Source organism: Monodelphis domestica, chromosome 7 (genome assembly GCF_027887165.1).
Source record: "Monodelphis domestica isolate mMonDom1 chromosome 7, mMonDom1.pri, whole genome shotgun sequence".
Lineage (NCBI taxonomy): Eukaryota > Metazoa > Chordata > Mammalia > Didelphimorphia > Didelphidae > Monodelphis > Monodelphis domestica.
Window position 1 is genome coordinate 232379509 of NC_077233.1, and position 27284 is coordinate 232406792.

Here is a 27284-nt window from a genome sequence, read left to right on the forward strand (position 1 = left end):
GGATAGAAGGATCTGGCCCCTGAGGCTGTCTTGTAGGCCCTGAGGGTTGCTGTTGTTTCAGACGACCCTGCTCTCTGCGGGGGGGATGGGCCTCGGCTTCCGGGAGCCTTGGACTCTGTGCTCCTACCCCTTAGGTCCGAGTGATCTCGGGTTCTGGCTTTTGAGGGGGGCCGTAAGTTTTGATCCAGGTCCAGGTCCAGGAGGAGGATTCCCAGGGTCTGTGCTGTTGATCGTTTTGAATTTCGGCGCCTTAGGAGCTTATAGTTTGAGATCGGTCGGGAAGGGTTTTCTGGAGATCTGAACTTTAGCTTTCTTTAAGCCGCCATCTTGACCGGAAGTGCTATGCTGATGATTCTTAAATCTCAAATATTCTGCCCTAACTTCTCTGCTGACTTCTAATCTTATATTTCCAGCTACCTTCCAGACATCTCAAACTAGATGTCCAACATATCCAAAATCAAACTTATTATCTTTCCTAAATCCTCCCCACTTCCTATATCTCCTATTACTGGTGATAGCAACATCATCCTCTGAGTCCTTCAGCCTCACAACCAAGAGTTGTCCTGGACTCCTCACTTTCTTTCTCACCCCATCTCATATCCAAGCTGTTGCCAATGCCAGTTGGTTTCCTATTTGCAACATCTCTCAACTATGCCCCCTTCTCTCTAATGCAGGTCCTCATTGCCTCATAGTGCATAACTGCACTAGCCTGCTGGTGAGTCTGCCGGTCTTAAAGTCCCTCCCCACTCCAATCCATCCTCCATTCAGTCACCAAAGGAATTTTCCTAAAGAGAAGGTCTGACCAAGTCATCCCTTGGTTCAACAAATGCCTCCAGGATCAAACACAAAATCTTCTGTTTGGCATTCAAAGCCTGATTCATATCCTATCCCCTTCCTGCATTTCTAGTCTTCTTACACCTTAGTCCCAGACACATATTCTTCAATCCAAAGTGTAATAATTAAACTTGGATTGGCAAATATAACAATTTTAAAAATATTGTAGTCGTGTTTATAAAAATAAACTCTTAAGTCAGAATGTTGTTAGTAGCTTTAGTAGCTTTATTACTGCAAAGTAGAGATAATAAGAGGGAAATGTAGGAAGGAGGTAGAAAATATTGCCTAGCTAAATACCCTAAGTCCAGATCCAAGTGCTTCACTGAGGAGAGCATCCCACCAAAGATGGGAGAAGAGGCAAAAGGCCAGTGTCTCTGGCCAGGGTCTCCTTACCCCAGGCAAGTCACCAAAGCCAAACTCCTTGAGCCACCAACACAGAATCTCCAGTGCAGAAGTACTCCAATGTAGAAGGCCCCAACCAAAAAGGAAACCAATGCCAAATGAACTCTCAGCTCTTCAATCTCGCCTTTTAAAACCCTTTTCCCATGTCATTTCCTATCTCTCTAGTTTCGACTTCCTTTCACTGTGGGCTGGTCTATCACATCTTAGGACCCAGTCATAGTTTCTTAATTTACCTGACTCTGCCCAGGGGGAAGTAGTGCTTGTGGGATCCACTTTCAACCTTTGAGGGTGTGAATTTCCTTTTCTAGTAAAAGTTTAACTAAGTATGAAAGGAGGGGCACCCCAAGTTCTTTATTAAGTTAAATTAAACAAAGGGAGTTAATTCCATTTACACAAAAGACACCATCCACCTTGCTATTCCACAAACAAGACAATCCATCACCTGGCTTTGGGCATTCTCTCTGGCTACCCCCATGCCCAGAATGCTTTCTCCTCTGCTTTGACTACTAATCTCTCCGGGTTTCTTTAAGTCCTAGCTAAAATCTCATCTTTGGGGCAGCTGGATGGCTCAGTGGATTCAGAGTCAAGCACAGAGATGGGAGGTCCTGGATTCAAACCTGACCTCAGCCATTTCCTAGATGTGTGACCCTGAGCCAGTCACTTAACCCCCAATGCCTAGCCCTTACCACTCTTTTGCCTTAGAAAAAATAATTAGTATTGATTCTAAGATGGAAAGTAAGGATTATTAAAAATAACAATAATAAAACCTCATCTCATATTCTATAGGAAGCCTTTCCCAACTCCATATTTTATTCTCTTAATTCTTTCCTATTTATCCTGTATATGGTTTGTTATACATGTTTTTTGTGGCTTTTTTTAGGGTTTTTTTTTGTTTTGTTTTTTTGCTTATTGTCTCCCCCAGTGGCTAATCAGCTCTTTGAGGATAAGGATTGTCTTTTGCCTCTTTTTGTATCCATAGTGCCTGGAACAAAGCAGGTGCTTCATAAATATTGATTGACTGACTGATTGTCTGAACATTGAACTGGGAGACAAAAGAAACTGCTTCTATAACCCATTTAGAATGGGCCCTTGGATAGATCACTTTGTATCTGTTTCTAAGATAACCTAAGATCCATGATTTTGTTTTATCTCATTATCTAGTATAGTGCCTAGTACATAGTAGGATTTCTCTCTAAATATTCTTTCTCTTTGTGACTTCATAAGTATCCATGGGCTTAATTATAATTTACATGCAAGTGAATTACACATTTATGTATCTAACCCCATTCTCTCCCTGGAGTTTCAGTCCCATATAATCAACTGGCTTTTAGATATTTTAAACTGTATATCTTGGAGTTATTTCAGATTTACCTTATCCAAAACTGAACTATTTCTCCTCAAACCCTCCAATCTTCCAAATGCCCTTATTTCTGTTGATGGTGCCACCATTCTTTTAGTTTCCCAAGGTCAAAGCCTTGGCATTATCCTCAACTCTTCACTCTCCCTTACTCTACCAATTTGAACAACTGCTAAGTCTTACAATATCTACTTCACAACATCCACAAACTTGGAAAGGAAGCTATGGGAGGAATTTTTTTGCTATACTCTCTGGCCCTTCAATCAGTGAGGCAGAAATAATTAGGGGCACTGATGAGATGTGAATAGACTCTCTCATTTTAGCTAGGTTCATCCTTGAACAGAAAACATAGGCTCTTTCAAAGGTCTAGAGTTTTTATTCCATTGGTAATACAGAACATTCAAGAAGCCAGTGAGGACTCCACACATAAAGGAAGACCCAGATTTAATTCTAGACTTTCAAAATATGGGGGGAAATTGTTTCCAGGATTCAAGAAATAGCTGATTACAAATTATTTTACATTTCTGAATCTTATAAATATCGATTAATGATCTAACCAAATCACTAAGGATGCCAGTACCGATTAGCTATCTGGCAAAGGTAGGAAAAATGGGGTATGAAGATTCTAATTCAAACTTTGCCATTAAATGAGTATATAAGTACTATCCAGCAACTTCATACCTTCAGTGTCCTTATAAATAAAATTAAAAGGGCAGAAGAAGACCATATATGAAAAAGGCATTCTCACTATAAATCTTCCCCACTACCCCTTAACTCTAGGAGTTAATTCCAAAAGGCTGCACTTAACCTTTTCTGGGGCCACATGATCTCTCAGGTGGGTAGGGTGGTTCTTATGTTTTGGAGGCCAAGGAAAAAAGGGTACTATGCACATGGAAGTATCCCCTAGATCTCTATTCTTTTCCTCTGATCTGTCCTCTGTCTCTATGGCTACTGTTGCATTTGCAATTTGCATATTAAAAGTTATGGTTATTGGAGAAATTAAAAGCAAAAAAAATCCCTTGTTATTTCTTCATATTTGTCAATGTTTTGCCAATCTTTTATGTTACTTAATAGTTTACAAGTTCTGAACCCTATGCAAATATATTGAGAAGATGCATCAGTTAAGATAAGGTTCAAAAACCGCTTTGTATCTCATTTTAAAAAATCTTTCTTAGCAATAAATTAGCTCAACACCTCCAGGAGTATATAGACTATTCAAAACCCTTCATAACCAAGGCCAGTGATGGCAAACCTTTTAAAGACCAAGTGCCCAAATCACAACCCTTACACCACATGTGAGCCACCTCCTTATCCCAGGCAGGGGAAGAAAGAAACATTCCCATTGGGCTGCTGAGCAAAGGGGCAGGTGATAAGAGGAATGTCCTCAGGTGTGTGGAAAAGGGGAGGGGAGCAGCATGCTCTCCAGCATGCATGCCATAGGTTCACCAACATGGATCTAGGCTATCCCACTTTTGCACACATTACACTTACTACAAGTACTCTTCATTCCAATGATAACACCATTCCATGAACAAGACATTCCATCTCTCTGCTCTGTAATAGATGATATTTTGGTGTATATTCAATGGTATACTAAATAACTAATGGATTAAGTTTTGCCTACCCTCCTCCCTATACCTCCCATTTTCCTCCCTCTTCAGAAGCCTTTCAGTTTCCCCTTCCCCCCTTTCTTCAGTCTCCCTCAAGTCACTCAATATGAGTTGTGAGATTTCAATGAAATTAGTTCTTAATCTTCTTTGTCAAACAAGGGGTTTATTTGGGGAAGACAGGACAAGAATGGAGGATGGAGGTAAGAGGGTTAGGGTTTTCCCTATTATCTACAAGGAGCCTTGGGTTAGAGAATATTGAGAGAAATGGCAATCCAGTCACTATTGTGAATCAGAGTCAGTCAGAGAGAGATATAAGGACTATGGTCCTTCTTCTTTTACTTCTTCCTTCAAATCAGCCAGGTTACCTCCAACTTGATTTACTCAAGTTCCAGAGATACAATTAGCTTCTTCTATTCAGGTCAGCCAGCAAGCCCCCAAAAGCTTTTCAGCTCAGACTAGCAGTTGGCTTGGCTCCAACTGCTTTTCCCGGTAACATTCCAAATGGAATTTTCATTTGACTGACAGATGATCCATCCCCAGTCTGTCCTTTGCATGCTTCTTCCACAGCTCACAGAATTTTCTCTGTTATGTCCCACATGCCTGGAATGCTCTCCTTCCTGGCTTCCTGATTTTCTTCAGGTCCCAGCTAAAATTCCATATTCTACAAGAGTCCTTTCCCAATCTATCTTAATTCTAATGCCTTCCCTCTATTAGTTATTCCTATTTATCTTGTATATAACTTGCTCATTCATATTTGTTTGCTTGTCTCCCCCATTGGATTGTGAGTTCTTTAAGAGGGAAAATTGTCTTTTGCTTCTCTTTGTGTCCCCAATGCTTGGTACAGTACCTGGTACATAGGAGATACTTAATAAATCCCTACTGATGAGAACAGAAATGTGCTTACACTTTATGCAATAAACTCAGAGAGACAAAGAAACAAACACAATTTATTTGGGAACCTAACTGAATTTTAGCAGCTATTTCTCTTAATTATAGTTGACTTTAGCAATACTTTACAATTAGGCATAAATGACTCAAAAAGATATCTGACAATACTTACTGAATCTTTAGCCGATTTGCCACAAATGGAATTGAGAAGAATTCTGTGAATGGCTCATCTATCCTCTTTGGATTCTGGCTAATCATTATGCCATAATATTTGGTTGAAATAATAAAAAAAAAATAAACAAACAAGGATTCATCTTAATTATTACAATTCACATTTCAAATTAACATTGTAAAAAATTATTAGGGATGCTGAATATTCAAAAAGAAAAAGAACTTACTTGTATAGCCACTCAGTCAGAAAATCACAGGCAACAAATTTTGTTTTTTTCCTCTGAAGAGAGAAGAGAGTTGCACATTATGTACCCATTGTGATTGATTGCATGTCTATAAAGTGAGAGGAAGAGAGGCTAATTGATTGCTTTTGTTAGATGAAATATGCATGAGTATCTACTTTAGTTTTGTAAGTACTAATCAGCAGCAGAGCTTAAATAAAGTAAAAAAGTGTTCAAGACCAATAGAGCTAGATCCAAGTAAAAAACACTTCCTGAACAGAATTGGTATTTTTAAAAATTCACACTATATAGCTTTTTACTAAGCAATCATGCTCAATTTTTTCCCAAGAAAAAAATTTATAGAAAATCAGAGACTTCTGAACAACATAATTAAATCTAATTTTATTTTTAATTAATAATTAAATTCAGCAAACATGTTTTTTTAATTTTCCCCCCCATTCTCAAGCATTTATTTTTTCTCTCTCCCATTTCTTTCTTCAGTAGGGAAAAAGGGAGAAAAACAAAATTCCTAAAATAAATATGCATGGTCAAACCAAACATGCCCAAAAATGTCAGTCTTCTTATGTACTGTAAGCCTATCACCTCTCTGGCAGGAGGTAGGTAGGACTCTTCAGCATTAGTCCTCTAGAACCATGGTTGATCATTGCTTTGATCAGAGTTCTTAAGTCTCTGAAAATGGCACATTTTTACAAGATTGATGCTATAGCACAAATTTTTTTTTCTACTTCACTCTTTATCAGTTCTTATCTTACCAGATTTCTCTGAAGCCATCTCTTTCATCATTTTTTACAGAACAATAGTATTCCGTTACATTCATAAACCATAATTTGTTCAGATGTTCCCCAAATGATGGCTACTCCCTTAGTTTCCACTTCTTTGTCTCTACAAAAATTGCTGCTCTCTATATTTTTATGCATAGGGGGCCTTTTTTTTTTCCTTTGACCTTTTTGGGTAGAGACCTATAAATGGTATACCATTCATAATATTCTACCAACCCCCATTTTGTTTTACAAATAACTTGTATAAAAAAAGACAGCAAATATTTGCTGTCTAAAGTAGGTGGTTTCTAAATTTGTTTGGCCTCTTCATATATTGGTTAAAATTTTGTAAAAAATAGTGATAAAACCCAGTGTTATTTAGTTTTTTGTCTTTTTTCATTTCCCATGTTTTGGCAATGTATTGTGCTCAAAGGAATAATGAACTGGAGGAATTCCATGTGAACTGGAATGACCTCCAGGAATTGATGCAGAGAGAAAGGAGCAGAACCAAGAGAACATTGTACATAGAGACAGATACTCTGTGGTACAATTGAATGTAATGGACTTCTCTACTAGCAGCAATGCAATAATGACCCAGGACAATTCTGAGGGACTTATGAGAAAGAACACCATCCACATCCAGAGAAAGAACTATGGGAGCAGAAAAGCAGAAGAAAAACACCTACTTGATTACATGGGTCAATGGGGATATGATCAGGGATGTAGACTCTAAATGATCACCCTAGTGCAAATATTAATAATATGGAAATAGGTCTTGATCGATGACACACGTAAAACTCAGTGGAATTGCACATCAGCTACAGGGGGCGAGGGGAGGGAAAGAACATGAATCATGTAACCATGGAAAAATATTCTAAATTAATTAATTAAATAAATTTTTCAAACCAATTTTTGGCAGTGATGGATTATTTAAAAAGAGCAGGCTGGAGCTTTTTCCAATTATTTATATTGCCTACTTCTCATCTTTCTCCTAACTTGAAATCGATTTTGTCTTGTTTTGCAAATAGTTTATTTTAACGGAACTCCCATATTAGTGACCCAAAATTCATAAGTATAGGAAGATGCTGGCAGCATAGCATAGTAGAGCGAACACTGGACTTGGAGTACTGGACTTGGAGTCAGAGAACCTTTAAATTCAGGTTCTGACACTTCATACTTGTGTGACCTTGGGCAACTTGTTTAACATCGCTGAACTTCAGTTTCCTAATCTGCAGGTAAGAGAGTTGGACTAGATGACCTCTAAGTCTCTTCTAGCTAGAAATCTCTGGTCCTATGATCTTATACCAAATAAATGTAGTTATCCAAAAAGGATGATGAAGAGAATATAAAAAGAGAGAAAAAAATACTTTCTTTTCTTTATTAAGTTTCTTTTTATCAAAATTGTTTATATATACATCAACTATATCCTTGAAAATATGAGGCAGTTATTGGTAGACTTTTTTTTAAACCCTTACCTTCAATTCTAGAATTGATACTAAGTATTGGTTCCAAGGAAGAAGAGTGATAAGGGCTAAACAATTGGAGTTACATAACTTGCCCAGGGTCACACAGTTAGGAAGTGTTTTAAGATGGGATTTGAACCCATCTCCAGAGCTGGCTCTCTATTCACCATACTACTTAGCTGCCCCTATTGGTAGACTTATAAATGCTTTTTTATAGCAGATCACCTCTTTAGCATTATGCAATGGGCAAACATATGAGAATACAAATACCACTATAGCTGTAGTCTGGGTTTTTTTTTAAGTATTTCATTTGATGAAGCAAAACATAATCTTAAAGGTTCTTTTCCACAAGTAGACACCCATATAAACACTAGAGAATAGAACTTGCTGGAGAAAAGGAAGCCATTACAGCCAGAGAAGGAAGTGCTGCCACAGCTTTCACATTGATTCATACTTGGAACACCTAGGAGGACAGGCAGAGGGGGGTGGACATCACTGTTCCTCCCATATCCAAGGATGAGTAGCATGAGAGACATACCAGCCTGTAGAGTAAAGAGAGAATGTACCCAGTGTCTGTGTCTAGGAGAGGAAACCAGAGATGGTGATCCTTAGTCTCATCCTTTGTCTTTCTTCTTCCTTCCCTTTTTTCCATACCTGATCTCTCAAAGGAAAGGCAAATTTGTTTTTCCAATCCTTGCCTTTTAAGTTTTGTTTACTATTTCACCATTTGTTTTGAGAGAAATTGGTTTCTCTAAGACTACATTCATTGAAGTACTGGAAGCAGTGAGGTGGAGTAATGGATAGAGTGCTGAGCTGGGAGTCAGGAAGACGTGCCTTCAAACTTAACCTCTGACACTCAGTAGTAGTGTACTTCTAGAAAAGTCACTTCAACTCTGCTTGCCTTAGTTTCCTTAATTATAAAACACTAATAATAAGAGCAACTCCCTCCCAAGGTTGTTATGAGGATCAAATGAGACCATATTTGTAAAGCACTTAGTACAGTGCTTGGCCTATAGTAGGCACTTAATAAATGCTTGTTCCTCTCTCCCTTCTGATTTATATATGTCCCTGGAAGATTAAATATAGTCAAGAGAGAAGTGAGGTCAAGTAAGGTACAGAGGGAGGTAGACTGATCAATTCTATTAATGCTAAGAGGCATTCCTTGGCACAAAATTGGGACTTACATCAAAAGAAAATTTTATTGACATATGTTTTTATAGCTTCCCACAAGTGGAACAAATATACCCACTGAGCCTGAGCCACTACTGCTGAGAGATGATTTGTAAATGAGTTGGTGTAGCTTTCTGAGGCAGATACTTCAGTCACATTCTATTCCTTTTGACTAACTATTGTACATAAAAATCTCACATCAAATGTGGAAAATCTGGAATACTAAACATATCCTCTGCTAACCACAATATAATAAAAATCATTTTTATAAATAAAGACATTTGGATGAAATATTCAATGAAGACTAAATACTAAATAATCTGTGGGTTAAAGAACAAATCATAAAAACAATAGAAATTTTCAACAAGAAATAGCAACAAGGGGGCAGCTAGGTGGGTCAGTGGATTGAGAGCCAGGCCTAGAGACAGGAGGTCCTAGGTTCAAATCTAGCCTCAGACACTTCCTAACTCTGTGACCCTGGGCAAGTCACTTAACCCTCATTGCCTAGCCCTTACTCTTCTCCTGCCATATTGATTCCAAGATGGAAAGTAAGAGTTAAAAAATAAATACCCCAATTATAAGCAAAAACAGAAGTTTTAAAAATCAAAGAAATATCCAAAGAACAATGAGCTACACAATTACAACCATTATTTCCAAAAAAAAAAAAAAAAAAGGAAAATGCCTTCTACCAGACTCTATGAGACAACTATGGTCCTATTACCTAAACCAGGGAGAAATAAAGCAGAGAGAAAAAACTAGAGGTCAATATCTCCATTGAATATTATGATGCAATAATATTGAACAAGATCTTAACAATGATGATATGGGGACATATTTAAAAAATTATAAACCATGACAAGTTGGATTTATTCCAGCAATATAGGGTTGGTTCTTAGGAAATTCATTAGCACAATAGACCAATTTAATAACTAAGGCAATAACATCATGATTATATATCAATTGCAGAAAATGCCTTTGATAAAATACAATATGCATTACGTTTTTAAAAATTAAAAGGTAAAATTAAATGGTCTTTCCTTATTGTGGAAAACAATGTCTAACTAAAATCAAGATCAAGCATTAATAATGATAGAAAAATACTAGAGATCTTTTCATAAATGTTAGAAGTAATGGAAGAAATTCATCATAACCACTATTATTTGATATGTTTCTACAAACTATAGCAATAAGACAAGAAAAAGCTTAGGCAAGAAGGAATAAAATTATCACTTTTGCAAATGTTAAAAATAGTTTACTTAGATAACACTGTAAATCCAAAAAAATTGTAACAATAACTTCAATAAGGCAGCAGGATACAAAATAAATTTACATAAATCATCAGGTTTTTTTGTATATTCCTAGCAAAACCCAATGAGAAAGAAAAATAAATCCCCTTCTAAATAACTACAGAATACATATTAAAAAGTCACTCTACCAAAAAACACAGGAATTATATGACAATAACTTTTAAAAAACACTATACAAATAAGGGAAAACAGAAAGTAGAAGCCAGAGAACAATTTCTACAATGATCACAATTTTATAAAAGAAAAAAAAATAACTATGAAAGAATTAAAAACTCCAATTTTATGAATAACAAAGACTCTAGAAGACTGATTGAGAATTATGCTTCCCACCTATTGGCAAAGAGGTGACGAACCATAGGTGAAGAATAGGATGTGCGTTTTTATATAAGAGGCTGCCAGGTGGCACAGTGGATAGGGATCTGGACTTGGAGTCAAGAAGTTGTTCAGTCACTTCTTTGTGACCCCATTAGGGGCTTTCTTAGAAAAAATACTAGGGTGGTGTGCCATTTTCTTTAGCTCATTTAATAGATGAGGAAACTCATTCAAATTGAATTAAGTGATTTGCCCAGGTTTGCACAGCTTCTTAGCATCTGAGGCCAGCACTCTATCCACTGTGCAATCTATAAATCATGAAGACCTGAATGCAAATCAAGACTTAGACATTTACTAGTTTTATGACCCTCAGCAAGTTAATTAATCTGTTTTCCTCAATTTCCTCACCTGTAAAATAGAAATAAAAATAAATAGTATCTACATCCCAGGGTTTTTGTGAGACTACAATTTGATAATATTCATAAGGTACTAACAATGATTCGTAGCACAGAGTATGTGCTCAATAAATGCTTGTTAAATCTAGAATCTAAAACTATATGATCAGTATGTGACTTTGTTCTCCATTTTGATACTTATTTGTTACAAAGACAGGCTTGATGGGAGGGAAGTCATGATAGGGACACAAAGTAAAAGAAAAGAAAGAAAATTTCAATGAAATATTTTTAAATAAACAAAGGAAAGTCAAAAGGATACACAGATAAACAGAGCATTGCCAGTATTATCCTGTTATATTTAATATATACATTAAAAACAAGACAATGTTAATTAGCTAAATTAGTTTAATATTCCACAGTTTTGTAAATAATCACCTTTTTTCTTTTTTTGTAAGTGGATATATTCATATCTGCTGGTTTGTCAAGTTCATAATTTTTAAAAATAAAGGAAAAAATAGTCTCCACTTGCTGTCTCCACTTCTCTAACATCTACTTTTCAAACCTTTGCCATCTGGTTTCTGAACCAGCCACTCTACTGATACTGCCTCTCAAAGGTTATTTACCCAGGTTTTTTTAATTACTGATGTCTCTTCTCAGTCTTCATCCTTATTAATTAATTAATTAAATGACATCCTTCTCCCTCCATCCCTTAGTAAATCAATAAACATTATTAAACATCTCATATGTGACATTATTTTCATCTGACTTATTTTCTATATATCTGAGTATATCTTCCCTTCTCAGTCTCTTTTGGTGGTTCATCATGTGTTTACTACCACACCTAATCATGGAAATCCTTTAAGGGATCTGTCTTTGATTCTCTTCTTTCTTTACACTCTCTCCTATTGACTTTTCTCTCTCTTCACTTCTTACATCCAATCAGTTTTCAAATGCTATCATTTATCCCTTCCAACTGGTATGACCACCACCCTAGTTATGCTCTCATCTTACCTAGACTATTGCTACAGTGTCCTAAATCAACCTCTAGTAGGTCGATTTCTTCTCTTTCTTCCCCCCCCCCCACATCTTCTCTCTCTCTCTCTCTCTCTCTCTATATATATATATATATATATATATATATATATATATGTGTGTGTGTGTGTGTGTGTGTGTGTGTGTGTGTGTGTGTGTGTGTGTGTGTATGTATTTTAAACCCTTACCTTCCGTCTTGGAATTAATACTGTGTATAGGGTTTCAAGGCAGAAGAGTGGTAAGGAATAGGCAATGGAGATCAAGTGACTTGCCCAGGGTCACACAGCTAGGAAATATATGAGGTCAAATATATATATATATTTTTTTTTAATGACAGCCATAATTTTCATTTCATCTATCTTCCTAGCCTTGTTTCACATTATTCCTCTACATACACAAACCATTCCAGACAAACAAAACTACTTGATATTCCCCATATTCAACATCATCTACTCCCTCTGTGCACACAGGCTGTCCCCAATGATATAACAGACCTACTCTGCCCCTCTCTCTTTATGCAGCCTTATCCTCCTTTAAATACCAGTTCAGCAGGATGATTTCAGAAAGAGTTGGAAAATTTTTCATGAACTGATGCATAATGAAATAAGCAGAACCAAAATAATCTTTACAAATAATAGCAATACTGTGGAGTGATCAACTGTGATAGACTTAGCTCCCTCTCAGCAATACAAAGATCTAGGACAATTCTGAGGGACTTAAGACAAAGAATGCTCTCCATCTCCAAAGAAAGAACTGTTGGAGTTGGAATGCAGATCAAAGCATGCAATTTTTCGCTTTAATTTATTTAGGTTTTTGTTTGGGGGTTTGAGTTTTATATTATTATTCTCTTGTAGAAGTTATTAATATGGAAATATGTTTTGCATGATAATCCATATATAACCCAGATTGAATTACTTGCCAGCTCCAGGAGAAGGGAGGGAATTGAGGGAGGGAGACAATTTAGATTATATAACCTTGGAAAACTTATAAGGAAATTTATTACATGTAATTGATAAAATAAAATATTTTTATAATAAAAAATAAATCCTAGTTCAGATGCCATTTTGTTCAAATGCCTTATTCACTCAGCTAATTATTCTTGCTCAAATATTCCCAGAGCATTTTATCTAGTTCCCTCCTTTGCCCACATCATTCCCCTATCTTGTATGGCAATTATCTGTGTAGATAATGCATTACATAAACAGATATATTCCATATTTTGGGCTCCCAGTATCTTCAAAGTACCTTAAATATGGTTGACATTTAATAAACATTCATTGAATTTAACTGAATTGTCAAAAGCCTTTGGGGGTTGGGATGGAATTGAAATGCTGTTTATCACAAAATCAAAAAATATTGCACTGGATTTCAAGATCAAAAGTCACTTAAAAGTTACATTATTAATGAAAATAAGAAAATACTTGTACAGTAATGAAAATATGTGGCCAGTATAAATGGCTTCATCATAACTAAAACAAAACAACAATTGTATGTTCAATGAAAGTATCTCTTTCTCCTCACAGAAGAAGCACTGTTCCTGTTGGCATTTATAGCAACATTTTGCAGTAAAGATTCATTCTCCACAGAGAGCAGAGTGTCTGTTAATCTATTATATGTACTTTTAAAATAGTGAAATCATCTTACATATGAGAGCCATGCAGGCAGATTTAATCACTTTAGATGCAAAGAAATAAAATGGAAGAAATTCTGTCGTCCTTCCATTCTGGATAAGCTTAGACGTGTTATGCATACTTAGACTTGCAGAAACAGTGAGGATATTGTTCGGTTGTTGTTTAGCTTAAAAATTATCTGCTGAGTAGCTGCAAGAGAGAAAGAAAAACAAATAAGCAGGGAAGAGAAAAAGAAATGGGAGAATGAGAGAAGAAAAGGAAAGAGAAAGTTATTAAGGCAGTGCATTTTAAATTGTTTATATAACTTGCACAAATATACAGCAATCAGGATCAGTAGAGAAGCTGCCTACAACTGAGTCACAAAGACAAAGACTGATGAAATGCATAAGAACAAGGGAATATAAATCAAGGATGAAAAACAAAGAATTAGAAACAAGGAATACTAGTATGTTAAAGAAGGAAAAGAGCAATATTAGAAATCAAGAGTATAAAGAATTAGTAGAAATATTAAGGGGTGCAATTCAGTCACCATCTGGAATCAAATATATGGACTTTTCTGTTGGACATGGAGAGAAGAGAAAAATGAATAAATGACTCAAGAACAGTGACAACAACCAAAAAAAAAACCCTTAGAAACACTAATATCATTCCATTCCAGAAAAGAGAGGTAAGAAGCAAAGGCTATAAACTATTCTGAGGGAGAGAAGGAATCACACTGTAGACTCAATTGAAAAAAAAATAACTAAATGACTGAATCATAGATATCATCACAGTAAAAACCATAAATGTTAAGTACAAAGATTCCCTTAAATACTTAAACAGGATAATTGAAATGATCTACTTTATCTTTCATGATCTTCTCCACATATTGTTTGGATAGGAATCCTTCTTAAAGTATCACCATTTCTCTCTATTTTTATTATGTTGGTCTTCTGTAATTAGGAAGAATATCCATTTGTTATCTCAGTACCCTTAGCTCAATAAAATCAATGTTGACATTTTCGCCATTAAATAAAATCAGAAGAAGAAAGGGATTGCAGCTAAATGGAAGAATAGTTTACAGAGACTCCTTAGGGAGACAACAAAAGAAGTTAACAGAGAAGAATTTGTTGTATGCACCAAAGCTATAAAATATATTATTTCATGGGATATTTGGTCATCACTCAGTAATGAAAAGCATATGCACATTAAAACAACTGCAATATTTTCACCAACACAGAGTTCTGAGGATGATTAAGTATCAGAGAGATACTATAAATAATTTGATGGAGGTAGCTAGGTGGCATAGAGGAGAGAGTCCCAAACTTGGAATGAGAAAGATCTGAGTTCAAATATTACCTCAGACACTTACTAGCTATTTGAACTTGGACAAGATATCTAATTTCTTTGTGCCTCAGTTTCCTTACCTATAAAATAAGGATATTAGACTCAATGATTTCTAAAGTTCCTTCTAGTTCTAAATCAATGATCTCATGAGACTATCCAAATCAAAACAACCTACACCCTGTAATTTGGTGATTTCAGTGAAAATATAGGATAATATGAATATGGAGAAATATATGGAAAAGTATAATTCAAGAGGGGAAAGATATCAGAGGCCAACGTCTTATAGATTACATAAAAATCTCACACCTCTATGTTATGAATATGTTCTTCAAAAAAATTGTTAGGCATTAGGTGAGTACCAAATAATACCATAAAGGATGATACTGATATTTTAATAGACAAGAAAAGACCTTTATGCATTTTAGAGTTATTCTTGAGTCAGTTCTCTGTGCCCAGTGAGACTATACTCATCAGAGATATGTTAACATAAGACTCATAATAGATACAAATAAAGTATTATGAGAAAAAGATATGAATTCAGCTTTTAAAGATTTAACACTGAATTATTGGAACAATTTATTGCAATTCAAAAATAATTGATAATAGAAATTACATTCTATTTTCATCCATATGTTAAACCACTAGAAATTATTGACTAAAAGATGAAAGTGCATTAGTCGGCAACTATTTGACTTAGTTTACAAATGGAGAAAAAGCCCTATATATTCTAAACTATTTATAGTTTAGAACATATAGGTGATGATGGTGATGGCAAAGAACTGGAAATTGAGGGCATGCCCATCAATTGGGGAATGGCTAAATAAGTTGTGGCATGTGATTGTAATGGAATACTACTGTGCCATAAGAAAAGACAAATGGTTAGTTTTTTAAGCAACATGGAAAACCTACATGAAATTATGAATGAAACAAGCAAAACCAAGAGAACCTTATAAATAACAACAGAAATATTATTTGAAGAATGACTTATGTGTATCTACCTCCAGAAAAAGAACTGATGAACAGAAACAAGGGAGACATAGCTTTGTATATGCATGAATCTTCTTGTTAAATGATGCCTTCTCTAGTGTGGGGAGGGGAGGAAGGGAGATACCTGGGAATTATAAGGTAACAAACAAAAAAAATTTTTTTAATTTCAGTTGAATAGGGAAGCCCATGATCAATTGTTGAATCTTTATAATCAAGTTGATGAAACTACTGGTCATGGACCTTTGTCAGAAGAGCACTTTTCACAGAGGTAGATGGATGTCTAAGCAACTTTGCATTGACCTTCAATAATACAGATTGCTTCTTTTCCTCAGTTGACTGAGAATCAGAAGCTCAGATATTTGTGGGAGGAGGAGCCAAGCCCTTTGTGGTCCTTTCTTCATACATTCCCTTTCCCTTCAGCTTGTAACTGGGATGTAGGCAAGAGAGGATGGAATAAAAGGTATCTATCCTTTCTCATCAAAAGAAGAACATGATGCCTGGCAGGAAAAGCTTATTGCAATATGTTTTCTCATACCTAAGCTAGAGATGGGAGATTCAATTCCCAACTGCTTTCTTCTGATTTTGCTTCCCTTTTTTGGCCCAGGACAAAGGGTAGAGAGACTGAGAATAAACATTTCCAGACTTACACATTCCCTTAATTTTAAGTTCATGAGTTTCTGATTTTGAGAGTTAGGTATTGCCACCCATAAGATTTCCTTAACATTGTACTTCTCAGAATAAAAAGATGGTGCCCCGTCGGATTGTCCATCAGCTGGCAGACTAAAGCCACACCACAAAGGGTCTGAGGACCTGGACCTCATCAACTTTTCATGATGTTGTTGTGAGCTGCTCAAACAGATCAAACCTGAAGATAATGGGGTGTGTTTGTTTTAGCAGCTCCAAAAGTGCTTTACATTGGGAGGAATATGAAATCTATTATGTGAGTGTATTATGTTCCTATATTTGTTCACGGGTGCCTAAATCCTTTGTGTCTCAAGCATTTTCTGTGGTGGAGGAACTAAAATGCCAATCCACACCTGATATCTATATTGTACACTGAGTATCTTTGTGGAAAAGGACTCTGGTTAGCTACACTTGGGAAGACATAAATACAAGCTAGTAATAGAAATGGAACAAAACTCTAGGGTAGAAGCAATAAGCCAACAAAATAAACAGATCTGTTTGACATCAGATCTTCTAGGATAAGAATCTAGTTTATGTGAGTTTAGAGTCCTTGGTGAGAAAGAAGGAATTTGGTTCTGGGTTACATGGTGATATCTCCTTCCTTTGACCACCAAACTTCAGAAATAGTCTCCATCAGGATTTCTTAACCCGGGGTCCACAGAATTCAGGGGAATCTGTGATCTTGAATAGGAAAAATTATTTTATATTATATTACTTTCACCAACTAAATCATTTCATCAGTTTCAGCATTTCCTTCAATTATGAATTTAAAAAAAAACCATTTTAAATTGTCCATAAGGCTGTACCAGACTGATAAAGGGCCCATGATATCAAAAAATTTAGAGCCCTTGGTCTATATCCACTACTCTATTTTCCTTACCAACCCAGTACTTCTTAAATCTGTTAGGATGTTCTATTATTGTTGTTCCACAAAAACTGCTCTTTTAAAGTCACTACTGATTTTCAACTGAATCCATTGGGTTTTTTTTTAATCCTCATTCTCTTCAAAGGGTATTTGATGTAAAGGACTATTTCATTCTATCTGAAATTTTCTTCTATTAATGAGTAAGGCTAAAGCATCTATATTATCATGATGTATCTTCCAAAGTCTACCTCAGTGATGGTGAACCTTTTAGAGATTGGGTGCTGTGCCACACATCCCCCACCAAGTGCCAGGTGTGCCCTGTCCCCCCACCTAATCCCACACAGGGGAGGGAAGAAGCACTCCCATTGGACTGCTGGGCAGAGGAGTAGGTGATGTGAAAAAATGTCATCAGGTACTATAAAGAGGGGGAAGGGAGCAGCTTTACCTGCGTCCCTCTGTCTTTCTAGTAATGAACTCTGTCCAGTGGAGAAAGGGAGAGAAGACATTCATGTCCACAGAGAGCATCATCACTGGTCTAGTTGACAGATATTATATTATGCTTTATATGTTTCAAGTTATTTATGATTTCAAAACTTTAATCATGAGCTACTCTTTCAAAATTTCTAATATCTCCATAATTATGTAATTTCAAAAGACTAAAGAATTTCCCTTTTATTCTTTCAAGAGTGCTCATGGCATCATATTTTTCATCAAATTTAGAAGACTAATAAAATAAAGCATTACTATACTTCCTGTGGAAGACAATGAATTACTTCATAAAGTCACGTCTATTTATTTAACTGTTTAGCAAAAATGCTTCATTTCATTCATACTAAGTCATTTCATGTAAACTGATAGAAAATTGATTTTACCAAGAAATAATCATTTGAATAGAATTGCAATATCCAATTAAAAGCATAACTGTTGCTTGTTCAATGACTCAAAATAATAAGTTTTAAAAATTTGTTAGCAAGAAAAAATTACATATTATGATCTACATCATTTAATATTAATTTGATTCTCCCAAGCTGCATTACTCAGGGCATAATTAAAGGAAACTTAATTATAATGTCTACTGTTTCTCTGTAGACATACCTATAGAATCATAGGAATATAGATTTGGAGCTCCAAGGGTCTGGGGGAGGGAGGCAAGTCTAATTCCATTTTTTAAAAAAAATCCTTACCTTCTGTCTTAGAATCAATACTGTATATTGTTTCCAAGGCAGAAGAGCAATAAGGGCTAAGCAAAGGGGATTAAGTGACTTGCCCAGGGTCACACAGCTAGGAAGTATCTGAGGTCAGATTTGGATCCAGGACCTCCTGTGTCTAGACCTGGTTTTTGATCCACTGAGCCACCCAACTGCCTCCCTTTTTGATATATATTTATCTCCGTCTCATATAAATTTCTTAAACTTTGTGATATATGGGAAGGTGCAAGGTCATGTTGACTAGGCTTGGGGAAATAGACCATTCATCAAAGGCAAGATAACATCCAATGTGAGTGATAATACATGCAAAATCCATTGGAATTGCTTGTAAGCTAGGGGGGAGGGGAGGAAGACAACATAAATAATGTAACCATGGGGAGGTGGCATATATAAATAAACAAACAAACAAACAAATAAATGAATGAAAGATAAATACATGGATAAAATATCTAATGTGTGATTTCATCATCATCATCATCATCATAACTAACTTTATATAACACCTACTATGTTCTAGGCTAAGTGCTTTACAAATATTATCTCATTTTATCCTTGCAACAACCCTGGGAAGCAGGTGCTATTATTTTCCTCATTTTACATTTGAGGAAAAACTGAGGCAAAGGCAGGTTAAATGACTTGCCCAGGGCCACACAGTATCTGAGAACAGACTTGAACTCAAGTCTTTCTGATTCTGGACTCAGTACTCTATTTCCTGGGCCATCCAGTTGTTCCAATAATTAAAGAACATATATCAAAATCTTTTAAATTCAGAGAACTTAGGTGGCTCAGTGGATTGAGAGCCAGGCTGGAGATGGAAGAACCTGGGTTCAAACCTGTTCTCAGGTACTTTCTACCTACATGACTCTTGGCAATTCACTTGACTCCAATTGCCTAGCTCTTAACCACTCTTCTGACTTGGAACTGATACCTAGTATCCATTCTAAGCCAGAAGGTAACAACTTAAAAAAAATCTTTTTAATTCATTGTCAAATTGAGTAAAATAAGTGATTGCAAAAAAAGGATATATTGTATATGATAATTTTTTGAAGATCTATAAAGTTATACGGTTTAATGTATAAGGAAATAAATTTAAGTATTTTACCTTGTCCCCAGGAATTCACAAGCCACTGTTTGTGCAAGTATGCTAAATACTAGGGCTTTTGTTGTTGTTTGGTTGTTTTGGTTGTATTCAACTCTTTGTGATCCCCTCTGGGGTTTTCTTGGCAAAGATACTGAAGTGGTTTGCCATTTCCTTCTACATCTTATTTCACAGATGATGAAACTTAATGCAAACAGAGTTAAGTGATTAATTGCTCAGGATCATATAACTACTAGATGTCTGAGGCCAGATTTGAACTCAGATAGATGAGTTTTCCTGACTTCAGGCCTGGCACACCATCCACTGCACCACCTAGCTGTCCAAATGCCAAGAATACAAAATAAAAAATCAGTACCTGCTCTCCAGGAGCTCTTATTTTACTGGGATAGTACTTAATACATAAAGAAATGTAGGTCTCTAGAACTGACTATGATGGGGAGAGGAAACAGTATTTCAGAAAAAAAAATAATACAAATGAGCAATTGCACTTTCATTCATATAAATGCTTTTAATATAAAGGATTTTCCAGAAAACAATTTAAATCACACAAACAACTGATGTTTGTTGAAGTTGAGAGATATTTTGTATGCTTAGGCTGTAGATGCCATAGACTATAACTTGGGTTTTGTACTTTAGCAGGTCATATAAATTATACATTTTTAAATCTATATACTATCTATATGTGGCAGAGGGGCAGGAAGCTTAATTTTGTAAAATGTAAACTTGTACAACACATTTTTTTTAAGGAATCAACACAGATCTAAGAATTCTATCATCAATAACATTAGTTTTGAAGCATTCAGGAAAAAAATTTCCAAAAGATTATACATGTAAGTGCCAAATTTGAAAGAGAAATATGAAATCAAAACATTCATAAAACAACTCTATTAGCTGAATCACTGGGCACATTTGTAACATTTCATTTACACTTTGACTCAAAGTAACACTAGATATACTAGTAACATAAGGTAATTCTATGTTCTAGTTAGTATAAAGTTAATACTAGGTAAGCCTATCAGATAAGCAAGTTAATACAGTTTTAAATAACAATTTTTTAAATTCTTTGATGTGAATAAAAAATATTTTAAAGCTTAAAATTCATCCGGGGACCTCTGGAAATTTATTTCAAAGTAGTTTTCATTAACAGCTTTGGCATGGGATTTTTTGGAACAGATTAAAGAAAATATGAGTTGACCCAACAAGAGTAATTCATTGAATTACATTATAAATATAAAATTTGCTGATTAAAAAAAAAAAACTCATGTTATTACTTCCTAGAGGCTAAAAAACAGCCTACATTAGGAAACATTGTTATGCAACTTTCAACATAAAGTTTTAATTTATTGCCCTTTTGAGCTGATTTTGCTAACTTCGAAGTTAAAATTAGATCTACTTTTTTATCTACTGAAAAACAATTTAGTAAATTGCTAAGGAATTCTCTATGGTTTTGAAGTAAACTATCATGGTCAAATCAGCACTGATCATTCTGACGAAGCATGTTGGCCCAGGGGTTTGCATGCAAGAAGGATTCAAACATTTCCTAAAGAATTAATGACCAAGGGTGAAAAATAGTTAAATGGATGAATCACCACAGCCATCCTTACTTAGCACAGCCAGTCTTCAATTGGCTTTATTAAGCCCTACTACAAATTGTTCTCAGTTGCCTAGGTAACTCTTTACAACCTTCAAAAGACTACGATGGCCTTTTGCTTGTATTTCTCTTATATTTGACAATGTCCAGTGTTCAGTGAGATGGGGAGAAAACAAACTGGACATACCCAAACCAAAACAAAATAAAATCACATCTTCTCCCATTTTAACAATAAATATAGGAAACTTCATCATAATAAGTGGATTACGACTTCCGGTTAAGATGGCGGCTTAGAGAAAGCTGAAGTTCAGATCTCCGGAAAACCCTTCCCGACCATCTCAAACTAGAAGCTCCTAAGGCGCCGAAATTCAAAACGATCAACAGCACAGACCCTGGGAACCCTCCTCCTGGACCTGGACCCGGTTCAAAAGGTACGGCTCCCCTTAAAAGCCAGAACCCGAGATCCCTCGGACCTCAGGGGTAGGAGCGCAGAGTCCAAGGCTCCTGGAAGCGGCAGCCGCGCCGGGCTCAGAGAGCAGGGTCTGAGGAACAACAACCCTCAGGGTCTTCTACCCAAGTCCCAGTCCGGGTGAAAGTTACTGCCTGGGGCCTCCGCTGCAAAGAGCTGGTCAAAACAACAGCAACCCTCAGGGCGGGCAAGACAGCCTCACGGGCTGGATCCTGCTATCCAAGTCTCAGTGAAAGTCTGTGCTCTCGGAGCTTGGGGAAGCGGCAGCCCATCCCCCCACAGGCCGACGAAACAGCCTCACGGCCAGGGATTCTGAAGGCAACTTCCGGAAATCGAGCCAGGGGGAGAGTGTGGCCTCGTGGTCCGACCCTTCCATTCCAGTTCCAGTGAGGCATATTCAGTTTAACCCAGGGAAAGTCATAGAACCATCTGCCCAGGACTAAAGCCTCTGATCACCAGACAAAGACAAGAAAAGCCAATCCTCCACGTTCAGAGATGACAAACTCCACAGAAGCACAGAAGCCCCAAAATACCAAGAAAAATAAGAAGAAAGGGGCGACTCTGGACACATTCTATGGAGCCAAAATACAAAATACAGAGCAGATAGAAGAAGATATACAAGAAAATTCTCCAAAATCTTCCAAAGGAAACAGAAACTCTCCACAAACCTATGAAGAATTTGAATCAGAAAGGACCAAAAAGATGGAAGCCCTCTGGGAGGAAAAGTGGGAAATGATGCAAAAGAAATTCACGCATCTACAAAACCAGTTTGACCAAACTGTAAAAGAAAACCAGGCTTTAAAGCAAGAACTAATAAAGCAAAGCCAAAACACCAAGAAATTAGAAGAGAACATAAAATATCTCACCGACAAGGTGATAGATCTGGAAAACAGGGGGAGAAGAGAAAATTTAAGAATAATTGGACTCCCAGAAAAGCCAGAAATAAACACCAAACTGGACATGGTGATACAAGATATAATCAAAGAAAATTGCCCAGAGATTCTAGAACAAGGGGGCAATACAGCCACTGACAGAGCTCACAGAACACCTTCTACACTAAACCCCCAAAAGACAACTCCCAGGAATGTAATTGCCAAATTCCAAAGCTATCAAACAAAAGAAAAAATCCTACAGGAAGCCAGAAAAAGACAATTTAGATATAAAGGAATGCCAATCAGGGTCACACAAGACCTTGCAAGTTCTACGCTGAATGATCGTAAGGCATGGAACATGATCTTCAGAAAGGCAAGAGAGCTGGGTCTCCAACCAAGAATCAGCTACCCAGCAAAACTGACTATATACTTCCAAGGGAAAGTATGGGCATTCAACAAAATAGAAGACTTCCAACTTTTTGCAAAGAAAAGACCAGAGCTCTGTGGAAAGTTTGATACCGAAAATCAAAGAGCAAGGAATACCTGAAAAGGTAAATATTAAGGAAAGGGGAAAAATGTTATCTTCTTTTACTCAAACTCTCTTCTATAAGGACTACATTTATATCAATCTATGTATACTAATATGTGGGGAAAATGTAATGTATAAATAGGGGGTAAAGAAAGACCAAATAGAATAATGGTTCTCACACAAAGATTCACAGGGGAAGGGGAGGGGAAGAAAACTCCTATAAGAAGGAGAGGAAGAGAGGGGGGGGGGTACTTAAACCTCAATCTCAGGGAAATCAACTCTGAGAGGGAAAAACATCCAGATCCATTGGGATCTTGAATTCTATCTTACCCAACAAGGGTAAGGAGAAGGGAAAACCAAGGGGGGGAGGGGGAGAGGGAGAACAAAAAGGGAGGGAAAGAGAGGGGGGAGGGGGAGGGAACAAAAAGGGAGGGACTAAAAAGGGAAACATCAAGGGAGGGGAGAAGGAGGACTGATTCAAAGTAAATCACTGGACTAAAAGGTAGAGCCGAAGAAGAAAAGGTTAGAATTAGGGAAGGCAATCAAAATGCCAGGGAGTCCACAAATGACAATCATAACTTTGAACGTGAATGGGATGAACTCACCCATAAAACGTAGACGAATAGCTGAATGGATTAGAATCCAAAACCCTACCATATGTTGTCTTCAAGAAACACACATGAGGCGGGTTGACACCCACAAGGTCAGAATTAAAGGATGGAGTAAGACCTTCTGGGCCTCAACTGATAGAAAGAAGGCAGGAGTGGCAATCATGATATCTGATAAAGCCAATGCAAAAATAGACCTGATCAAAAGGGATAGGGAAGGTAATTATATTTTGTTATAAGGGACTCTAGACAATGAGGAAATATCATTAATCAACATGTATGCACCAAATAATATAGCACCCAAATTTCTAATGGAGAAACTAGGAGAATTGAAGGAAGAAATAGACAATAAAACCATACTAGTGGGAGACTTAAACCAACCATTATCAAATTTAGACAAATCAAATCAAAAAATAAATAAGAAAGAGGTAAAAGAAGTGAATGAAATCTTAGAAAAATTAGAATTAATAGACATATGGAGAAAAATAAATAGGGATAAAAAGGAATACACCTTCTTCTCAGCACCACATGGCACATTCACAAAAATTGACCATACATTAGGTCACAGAAACATAGCACACAAATGCAAAAAAGCAGAAATAATGAATGCAGCCTTCTCAGATCACAAGGCAATAAAAATAATGATTAGTAATGGTACATGGAAAACCAAATCTAAAACCAATTGGAAATTAAACAATATGATACTCCAAAACCGTTTAGCTAAAGAAGAAATCATAGAAACAATTAATAATTTCATCAAGGAAAATGACAATGGCGAAACATCCTTTCAAACCTTTTGGGATGCAGCCAAAGCGGTAATCAGAGGCAAATTCATATCCCTGAAAGCTCATATTAACAAACAAGGGAGAGCAGAGATCAATCAATTGGAAATGCAATTGAAAAAACTCGAAAGCGATCAAATTAAAAACCCCCAGCAGAAAACCAAATTAGAAATCCTAAAAATTAAGGGAGAAATTAATAAAATCGAAAGTGATAGAACTATTGATTTAATAAATAAGACAAGAAGCTGGTACTTTGAAAAAACAAACAAAATAGACAAAGTACTGGTCAATCTAATTAAAAAAAGGAAGGAAGAAAAGCAAATTCACAGCATTAAAGATGAAAAGGGGGACAGCACCTCCAATGAGGAGGAAATTAAGGCAATCATTAGAAATTACTTTGCCCAATTATATGGCAATAAATACACCAATTTAGGAGAAATGGATGAATATATACAAAAATACAAACTGCCTAGACTAACAGAAGAGGAAATAGAATTCTTAAATAATCCCATATCAGAAATTGAAATCCATCAAGCCATCAAAGAACTTCCTAAGAAAAAATCCCCAGGGCCTGATGGATTCACCTGTGAATTCTATCAAACATTCAGAGAACAGTTAACCCCAATACTATACAAACTATTTGACATAATAAGCAAAGAGGGAGTTCTACCAAACTCCTTTTACGACACAAACATGGTACTGATTCCAAAACCAGGCAGGTCAAAAACAGAGAAAGAAAACTATAGACCAATCTCCCTAATGAATATAGATGCAAAAATTTTAAATAGGATACTAGCAAAAAGACTCCAGCAAGTGATCAGAAGGATCATTCACCATGATCAAGTAGGATTCATACCAGGGATGCAGGGCTGGTTCAACATTAGGAAAACCATCCACATAATTGACCACATCAACAAGCAAACTAGCAAGAACCACATGATTATCTCAATAGATGCAGAAAAAGCCTTTGATAAAATACAACACCCATTCCTATTAAAAACACTAGAAAGCATAGGAATAGAAGGGTCATTCCTAAAAATAATAAACAGTATATATCTAAAACCAACAGCTAATATCATCTGCAATGGGGATAAACTAGATGCATTCCCAATAAGATCAGGAGTGAAACAAGGATGCCCATTATCACCTCTACTATTTGACATTGTACTAGAAACACTAGCAGTAGCAATTAGAGAAGATAAAGAAATTGAAGGCATCAGAATAGGCAAGGAGGAGACCAAGTTATCACTCTTTGCGGATGACATGATGGTCTACTTAAAGAATCCTAGAGATTCAACCAAAAAGCTAATTGAAATAATCAACAACTTTAGCAAAGTTGCAGGATACAAAATAAACCCACATAAATCATCAGCTTTTCTATATATCTCCAACACAGCTCAGCAGCAAGAACTAGAAAGAGAAATCCCATTCAAAATCACCTTAGACAAAATAAAATACCTAGGAATCTATCTCCCAAGACAAACACAGGAACTATATGAACACAACTACAAAACACTCGCCACACAACTAAAACTAGACTTGAACAATTGGAAAAACATTAACTGCTCATGGATAGGACGAGCCAATATAATAAAAATGACCATCCTACCCAAACTTATTTATCTATTTAGTGCCATACCCATTGAACTACCAAAATACTTCTTCACTGATTTAGAAAAAACCATAACAAAGTTCATTTGGAAGAACAAAAGATCAAGGATATCCAGGGAAATAATGAAAAAAAACACATATGATGGGGGCCTTGCAGTCCCAGACCTCAAGCTATATTACAAAGCAGCAGTCATCAAAACAATTTGGTACTGGCTAAGAAACAGAAAGGAAGATCAGTGGAATAGACTGGGGGAAAACGACCTCAGCAAGACAGTATACGATAAACCCAAAGATCCCAGCTTTTGGGACAAAAATCCACTATTCGATAAAAACTGCTGGGAAAATTGGAAGACAGTGTGGGAGAGACTAGGAATAGATCAACACCTCACACCCTACACCAAGATAAATTCAAAATGGGTGAGTGACTTAAACATAAAGAAGGAAACCATAAGTAAATTGGGTAAACACAGAATAGTATACATGTCAGACCTTTGGGAGGGGAAAGGCTTTAAAACCAAGCAAGATATAGAAAGAATCACAAAATGTAAAATAAATAATTTTGACTACATCAAACTAAAAAGCTTTTGTACAAACAAAACCAATATAACTAAAATCAGAAGGAAAACAACAAATTGGGAAAAAATCTTCATAGAAACCTCTGACAAAGGTTTAATTACTCATATTTATAATGAGCTAAATCAATTGTACAAAAAATCAAGCCATTCTCCAATTGATAAATGGGCAAGGGAAATGGATAGGCAGTTCTCAGATAAAGAAATCAAAACTATTAACAAGCACATGAAGAAGTGTTCTACATCTCTTATAATCAGAGAGATGCAAATCAAAACAACTCTGAGGTATCACCTCACACCTAGCAGATTGGCTAACATAACAGCAAAGGAAAGTAATGAATGCTGGAGGGGATGTGGCAAAGTAGGGACATTAATTCATTGCTGGTGGAGCTGTGAACTGATCCAACCATTCTGGAGGGCAATTTGGAACTATGCCCAAAGGGCGACAAAAGAATATCTACCCTTTGACCCAGCCATAGCACTGCTGGGTCTGTACCCCAAAGAGATAA

General features: G+C 36.3%; 2 protein-coding genes across 4 annotated transcripts in view; one reads left to right on the forward strand and one right to left on the reverse strand.

Moving 5' to 3' along the window:
* The window catches only part of IQCK (IQ motif containing K), a 202460-nt gene that overhangs the window by 125396 nt on the left and 49780 nt on the right, over window positions 1-27284 (reverse strand). The window contains exons 5-7 of one of the 3 annotated variants that reach the window (XM_016423863.2): window positions 5490-5542; window positions 5264-5341; window positions 4085-4147 (exon numbers count right to left, since the gene is read on the reverse strand). In XM_016423863.2, the coding sequence (XP_016279349.1) occupies window positions 4085-4147; window positions 5264-5341; window positions 5490-5542 (194 nt within the window). The remainder of the gene's footprint in view (window positions 1-4084; window positions 4148-5263; window positions 5342-5489; window positions 5543-27284) is intronic. The other 2 variants (XM_016423864.2, XM_016423865.2) reach the window with 2 other exon arrangements.
* KNOP1 (lysine rich nucleolar protein 1) overlaps window positions 1-27284 on the forward strand; it is a 223623-nt gene that overhangs the window by 123849 nt on the left and 72490 nt on the right. The window lies entirely within an intron of this gene.